General features: G+C 46.1%; 1 protein-coding gene across 1 annotated transcript in view; it reads left to right on the top strand.

Annotated features, from left to right (window-relative positions):
• The first annotated feature begins 3,153 nt into the window (after positions 1-3,153).
• SLC17A6 (solute carrier family 17 member 6) overlaps positions 3,154-8,143 on the top strand; it is a 32,772-nt gene continuing 27,782 nt past the window's right edge. Inside the window, exons 1-3 of the mRNA XM_050711146.1 lie at positions 3,154-3,516; positions 6,439-6,691; positions 7,390-7,508. Of these exons, the coding sequence (XP_050567103.1) occupies positions 3,431-3,516; positions 6,439-6,691; positions 7,390-7,508 (458 nt within the window). The 5' untranslated portion in view covers positions 3,154-3,430. The remainder of the gene's footprint in view (positions 3,517-6,438; positions 6,692-7,389; positions 7,509-8,143) is intronic.

Here is an 8,143-nt window from a genome sequence, read left to right as displayed (position 1 = left end):
ATGTATAACCGATGAAAATTTTAGTTTTGGGTGTAGTTTGCTTCAACAAAACTAAATCTTAGGGAAGAGAAATGTATATTTCTGTGTAGATTTTGTAGTCTTCTAAATGGATTATGCTATATTTAGAACCTATTCAGAGGGTTATTATAGAAAAAAATTGAGATTAGATATGGAGTAATATAAAAAACTGAGCAAACAACCACAGTTATAATTTTTCATCTCTTTTTGCTTAATTTGTTGAAATAGCCCAGTCAGAAACTTGTATAAAGGGACTATTTCTAGAAACAAAAGGACAGGTAAGGACTCAGTCCTTTAGCCTTCAAACAAGCAAAAGAAAAAGAAAATCTTATCAGACAAAGAGAATTTTATCTAATTACAAGATTTCACGATTAAACAATCAGCTTTCTACCCCCATGTGAAAAACTGCAGGCATCTGCTGCATTCTGCTGGATCTACTATGTTATGTTATGTTATGTTATGTTATGTTATGTTATGTTATGTTATATGTTATATTAATATCCCTCAGACAGTCTTAGTGTCTTCTTAGGAAAGTGTGTTTTTTTACTGGGTGGCTTTTGACTGAATTTCTTTGCTTCTGGGCAATAGGTGACCATTTAGCAGTGACAGCGAGACTAGAATTTTCTGCATGATGAATTTTCTTCCATTTTACCTGCCCCTGATGCCAGTGGAAAGAACTCACAATGATTTCAATTGAGTTTGAATTAGGCCTTTTGTGAGAGGAGTGTGTATGTGACAGTTATTCATTATAGAAATAATTATTGCTAACAATATTGATAACGTATTGTTATGTGTTGTTTCATCTAGAAATAGCTTACTCTACCAAAATTAAATAATTAGTAAATAATGATTAAAAAGTTGACATGTCTGGACATCTTTTACAACGCTACTGACATTCACTTTCTACTATTGTTATTAGTTCCTCATCTGAAACCAGAACAGCTGACTTGGATCAGGATGTGACTCAGTAATATCTGCATATAGTATGTAATAGTCATAAAATTCCTGCTTCGAATGGCTACAGCAGCAGCCTATTCACTATAGCATTTTACTATCCCAAGGTTATTTGCTATTCTGCATGTTTCATACAATTAAAGACTCATTCTCCTCTGTTAAGCATCTGTAACCAGGAATGTCTTATCTGGCCTTTAAATCCATTTGCATTTGGTATGATAGATTATTTCTCTTTTCCAAATCAGTCATAATTTACCTATTAAATGTTATTATTTTAATTATAATTACTGCTGCTACATTGAGCCATGGCACCAATGTCAGAGCTGAGCTTTCTAAAAGAGTGCCAGAGCTCCTTCTTGGATGTAGTGTGTAAAGAAATGAAACACCCTTGCCCTGCAGACTTTACAATCTCAAATTCCAGCTGAAAAAAAAGTGCTCAGTAGTATTCTGAAAGGCTTGCTTTATGGAATCCAAACCCGCCTCACCCCTACTAAATTATTTCTTGTTCCTGGTGCCCCTCAGAAAAAAAAAACAACAACTATGTACACAGGTTTCCTTTGAGCATCTGCAATGGCACACTGGAGCCACAAACACTGGGAAGACTTGCTTATATAACTGTCTAGGTTTGCATTTACTGGGAAAAAAATCCTTTCAGCAGTGCAATGGTAATAACGATTCCATATGGAAAACTATGCTGAAAACCACATTCAGTAACTACCATGGTGTAGAAAATAGCACTATGTTATGATGCTAATTAGCAGCGTTTCAATTACATATAGTTTTAATATATTTGCTGCTGTACTATTTTGTTGTTCTTTTACAACTCTGAAATACTGAAATTCTACAGAGATTAGTCATTATGGAAATTTCAGTATTAAAATAATTGGCCTTTTATGTATAAACGTGCTTTGCTGCTGTAAAATTTCATTAACCCTCCACCAGAGGGCAACATTAGAAAAAAATATTTATATAAATCCAAAGAGCAGTTGCTTTTAGGATACTGCAGCTACAACATGCATTTTCCTCGGGGAGTCTTACTTTTAATATACGCTGTTTACAATTTGTCACCAACTAGGCAAGTGAAGGAGCTTAATAATTTTAGGAAAAAAATTGTTTAGAACACAAGTTATACTCTTTTTTTTTTTTTGTAATTAACAAATGTACAGAAACCTTAAGATTAGTATGAAATATAATGGATATGACTTAGAAAGAAATAACATGCTTTGCTTCTACAATCTACTGCAAAATGATTACAGTCAGAAAATTACCGCTTGATTCTGGGAAGAAAACTAACTGTGTTATCAGAATATGCCACGCTCATACCAGTGCTGAAAATACCGCATATCAAGTCTAGATGTTGCACTGGCCTATTCCAATGCAGGAACGCAGAGGACACAAAAGATGTGAAAATAGTAAGCGCTTAAGAGAAAGCAGTCGCTAAGGAATGCCTAATGTGATATAAAATAAGCTGCGCAAGCGAATATGGATATAGAGATAAATACACCTTCCAAATGGACGTTACCCATTTATAGCAAGAGCAGTACTACTTGCAGCTAACGCCCTGCTCCCCAGAAGCGCGGCGGACTGCACCAAGGCCATGTCCTTCGCGCGCCCGGCGGAGCAGCGATGCTCGCCCTGTCTCGCCCCAAGTCCCGGGGCGAAGGGGGGGTCCCCACAAGGCCCGTCCGGGGCCCCCCGTGCTCGGGGGCCGGGCGGAGGCGGGGGCGCGGCCCCGGGGCGCCCGCGGCGCGGAGTGGGCGCGGCGCTGTCCGCGGTGCTAACGGGCGCTGTCCGCGGTGCTGAAGGACGGGGCGCAGCGCCCTGGGGGTGCCGCTCGGCGCCGCCGCCGCCTCGGGGCTCGAACCGCTGGTGGGCGGTGGGGCGGTGGGGCGGGAGAAGCGCACAGGCCGGCGCTCCGCGCCCTCCGGCGGCTGTAGCCAAGGGGGAATTTCGGGCTGCCTGCCTACCGCGGCCAACAGCACCCCTCCCCCTCTGGCTTTACAGCCGGGGAAAGCGCCAGCGCCAAACGGAGATTTCTTGGAAACGCTCCCGCGAGGGGGGCTCCGTCCCCTCCCAGCCGGGCATGGCACGCCGCGAGCCCGTCACCTCTGAAGCCCGCGGGGCCGAGGAGACTTTCTGACCGTGCCTCGCAACTCCGCGCTGCCCGGAGAGCCGGGGACTGCCTGTGGCGCTCTCAGCCTCCCGCTCGCTGCCGCACACACGCGCGCTCCCTCGCCCTCGCCCTCTCCCCCCCCGGCTCCGCACGCCGTCTCTCCCTCTCCCTCTCTCTCTCACACACGCGCGCACGCTTTCTTTCCCTCTCCCTGTACCCGGAGGTGCACTGATAGCCATTTCATGAGGGGGGGAAAGTTACGAGATTAAACCAATATGAACCACCGTTGCTCGTAGCGGTGCCCTATCCAGAGCAGAGCAGAATCCAGCGAGCACCCCTGCAGGAATGGAGTCGGTAAAACAAAGGATTTTGAACCCTGGCAAGGAGGGATTGAAGAATTTTGCTGGAAAATCTCTTGGTCAACTCTACAGGTAAGACTGAGATCTATTATAGGAGCCTATTTGCTAGAAATAATCGGAAGCTTTTCTTAACCGTCAGCTGCTGAAGGAGGACGAAGAGGTATGCTTTGGGGAGGTTAGTGGCGGAGGGGCTGGGAGCTGTTTAGATATCGCTGAAATAATCTGGATCCTGGAAACTAGTGCTGAAGCTTCTCAATATGGCACCCTCGTAACTTGTCTATCTGATTCGTAGATGGTGTCAGTAAATATGTAGCCAAAGATTACCCCATCTTTCTCGCACAAAAACAGGACCCTATTTCAAATCATGATCAGCAGACAGCAGCTCCCTGTATTTTTTGTTTTGTGTTAATTTTGAAATGTAGTCGCAGGATCTTTATCGCTGCCCTTACGAATCATTAAAAAATAATAATAATAATCTTTCCGAGTTTCGATTAGTCTTGTCCCTTGTGTAATTTGTCGTCAGAGGAAGATAAACACGGAGATGTATAAATAATTGATACCCAAACGATTTTTTTCTTCTGAAGCTGAAACGTATAGATGGATGTGTTTAATTATTTATCCATCTGCATTGAGAAGCATCCACTTGTCTTACAAGTAATGCACAACTGCAATTGCTAAACTCATCGGCATCACAGTATGTTTCTGTGTGTACACGTTTCTACCATCTTTAAGCTCTGTACGCACAGATAAACAGACACAAATCCGCGCATCCCTAAAAGGGGTATGTACTAAAGTTGACACATCGTACCCCATCCAATCTAGTGACTTCAGTGACCTCCAGGACGTTTGAGAATAGCCTGTGAAAATCCAATGTATTTTCGATCGCCCCCTGTGCCAGAAATTAGCCCGAAGTTTCCCCGAATTGCAGATTAAAGCTAACTGCGGATTTATCTGCCTATTGTAGGTCACATAAAAGTCTTTTTTCCATACCTATGCGGCAGTATTGGGCACAAGCACAAGGCTGGTCCACAGCATGAGTCACAACTTCTGCTGCCATTTTCGGGGAACGGGAAATATCAGCGAAGTGATAAGACAAAATTAAAATTTTCATTTTAGCAGGAAAGGTACAATTTTGAAAAGCCGAAAGAACAACTAAACCCAACTACAACATAGTGAAAACCCTACATTTCATCATCCTATTTAAACCATCTTCAGTAATCAGAAAAACAAAAAGGAATAACAGATAATCAGAGAAGCTGCTTAAAAATATCATTAAGGAAACAAACTCTTTTTTTTTTTCCCTAAAAGACTTTTCAAAATATAAATGAAACAAACGAACATGGGCACTGTTTTTTATATCGTACAGTGAGTAATGGAGAAAGGGTTTGTATTTTGCAGCAAAATTCCGTTTGAACTCCCCCGTTAATAAACAAATACACCATTTACTATTTTTTTTTTTCAAGGCACAGGACTGAACTATTTTTTTTTCCTATTCTAAGAATTAAAATAGTTTTCACGTCCCTTACACCTTAGCATCTTGCCGCAGGTAAGTCCATTCGGTGAGAAGACACTTCTACATCATTCTTTATTCACACAAACGAATTTTTTAACTTAAAAACACTGTGCTGCATTTTATTTACAACTTTAAGACAGTAAAAAAAATATGCGGTCTTAAAGCATGGAAATAATTCTCCCAGCAAAGAAAAAATCGTCACGATTTCAAATGAGTAACTATTAGCGAATATCTCTGCATTTGCTCCAAAACACAGAGAACATTTTGAGCCTGATTCTGCTAATTCTTGCTGCCCCATTAGCCAGATGAGTTAACCTCAAAAAGAAGCTCCTCGGAGGAGAACTTCTGAGGTGAGAAAACACTCCTACAGCGGGGTTAGGGCAGTGCCAGGAGAGTGCCGAGTGTCAGGAAATGATCACGTACTCGCTCCTCAAGAGGATGGAGCTGGGATGGAAGCGGTTAGTGTTTCTATCCTTTAAACATCTCAGTGACTGCAAAAGAAGGTTAAGAGATTCAGCATGGGGCACCTGCTTGATAAACCCGATCTTTCGTATTATCCACACGATGTTTTTAAAGCTTTTCCACCAAAGAAGAGACGCAATGTTCTAAGTCACCTTTTGTGAATGACAGGGTTGGTGGTTTATTTAATTTCTTTTTTTTCCGGCATTTTTCTGTTGATCGGAAATGGCTGCAAACAACCGGTTCCCTTCAGATTCCTGTACACTGGTTTCTCGGAGATAGGATTCCGTGTAAAAACAAGGAAATGGGAGCGATGAGGTCGAGGTTAGAGCTGAGCGGGAAAGGTGAAACCTGCCCAGTGATCACGCACCGCAACATGTCGCTGAGCAGATGCGATCTTTTGCAAAGACTTCTTCGTAGATGTCAGTTCTCCAAAGACAGTCATGTTTTCTTTCACTGCGTGTGACAGCCATTTTGCAAATCTAAAATAAGTAGCAATATCGCCCCCCCACCCCCACCCCTTCTGTTACTATTTCTTTTGTTCCGAGACCAGAAGCAAAATGCACACCAAGCCCGTTCCCCTTGGTGTTTCTGGTACAGCAACGAGAGAATAAAACCTTCTCCAGAAGACTGCTTTAGTTTCCAGCCTATGCCTCTTGGGCTACCCAACATGGCGCCTCTGCAGTGGTTACAGATGATGTCTTCTTAATGCGCCCTACATATTTAAGCAGAAGTCTTTAATGATAGATGAGCAATTCTCAGCTAGAGCTCCTCCCTGGGTTTCTGCGGCGGGGCGGCGGGGGGAGCTGGGGATGACTAATCGTGACTCCCACAGGTCACAGCTGAAGAACGGCTGAAGGTGAACGGAAAACAAGGAGTAAACACTCAAATCGAGCCAAAGCCAGCCAAAGGGGCGGGGGGAGCGGTGAACTTAAGCCTCCGGCTGCCCGAGGTAGCCGTGCATTCAGCCAGGGCGGCAGGGCTGGCGCCGGGGTTTGACTTTCCCTTCTTGTGTCGGGCAGAGTCCTAGAGAAGAGGCAGAAGCCCGGGGACACCATCGAGCTGACAGAAGATGGGAAGCCCATGGAAATGCCAGAGAAGAAAGCCCCGCTCTGCGACTGTACCTGCTTCGGGCTGCCCCGGAGGTACATCATTGCCATCATGAGTGGACTGGGATTCTGCATTTCCTTCGGGATCCGATGTAACTTGGGAGTGGCCATCGTGGACATGGTCAATAACAGCACCATACACCGAGGAGGAAAAATTATTAAAGAGGTGGGAACCCTTCCCCCGTAACTCCTCTGGCCTCTCGGTACAATTCCCAGCCCCAGGTCAGGCACTCGAGCGCAGCCGAGCCGGGCTCCGCCGCTCTCGGGGCGCTTTCCCCGCCTCGGGCCCGGCCCCGCGGCGCTCCCCGGCCCCCCCCGCAGCTCTGACCGGCCCCGCCGCCGCCCTTCGCATCCCGCTGCAGAAGGGGAAGTGCTTTTCACCGACTTCCTATTTTTCCCTTTCATTTCCCAGCCCAAAGCCCTTTTGCGGTACAATTTACGGGCGGATATTTTTATTTTTTTTTCCTTTGTCGCACACAACCTCGAAAAACGCAGATATCTCGTAAAATAACTGTAGGGAAGGGGGAAGGAGGACAGCGAACAACCGACCGCAAGCGGATGTAACGGAGCCGGGGAGGTTGTGCAGGAATGTTTGAAAACACCGGGATGGAAGGATTTGCGTGGAAAAGGTGTCAAATGCCGAGGCTCGCTTTGAAGCGGCTCGGAGCAAGGGGGACAGGAGGAGGCGCTGGGAGCCTGGGGGGGCAGGAGGAGGCGCAGGGAATTTGGGGGGCAGGAGGAGTGTTTGCGATGGGGAGAGGGTCGCACCCCGGGCCGAAGCTGCCGCGGGTGCGCGCGTTATCCCGGCCCGATGACAGCCTTCCTCTGCTGTTTCTCTTCTCTCCCGGTCCCTTGCGCTGGAAGAAAGCGAAGTTCAATTGGGATCCCGAAACAGTTGGCATGATCCACGGCTCTTTTTTCTGGGGATACATAATCACCCAAATCCCCGGCGGGTATATCTCGTCCCGACTGGCAGCGAACAGGTAACGGCAGCCCCAAACCTCCCCGCGTTTCCCCCCGCGGGCATCCGGCCCCGTCCCAGTGACAGGCGCTGTGCAGGAGCAGGGGTGCCCGGGGCGGGGGGGTGTGTGTGTGCTGGCGGGGTGCTCTGCTCGGGCATGGGGTGCCTCTGAGCTACCTGCCGGAGCGGGCTGGGGGGGCGCGGAGTTCCCTCTCCCCGTAAAAAAAGTTGGCTGGGGAGGTTGTGGCGACGCCAGTCAAAGACCCGCATTCAGAGGCAAGCCCGGAGGTTCGTTATTGCTTCAAAGCTTGAGAGATTTTTTTTTCCATTACCGAACGAAAGAATTTTATGATTATTTTTTTTCCTATGAAAAGGAAAAGCATCGGCAGGAATTTTCCATTAACGCAAATGAATTTCGAATGGTCGAAAAACATGTTTCAATGAGACCTACACAATGAAAGGAAAGTGCAGATGGTGCGGGGACTTAAGGACTCGTTTCTATGGTGTCTGGCGATTTTTCAAGCACCCAGGGTGCGATTCTACCTGTTAATTAAATCCGCTGAGTATTCAAGACACATGAGGCTTTCACATCCACACTTAATGCCATAGGCTCCTCGTTCGGAGAAACAGCAAAGGTCCTAGTGCCACTCTTCAAAA

This window comes from Cygnus atratus, chromosome 5 (assembly GCF_013377495.2).
Source record: "Cygnus atratus isolate AKBS03 ecotype Queensland, Australia chromosome 5, CAtr_DNAZoo_HiC_assembly, whole genome shotgun sequence".
NCBI lineage: Eukaryota > Metazoa > Chordata > Aves > Anseriformes > Anatidae > Cygnus > Cygnus atratus.
The sequence above is the reverse complement of the archived record's forward strand: the minus strand, read 5'-3'. Positions and strand labels throughout refer to the sequence as shown.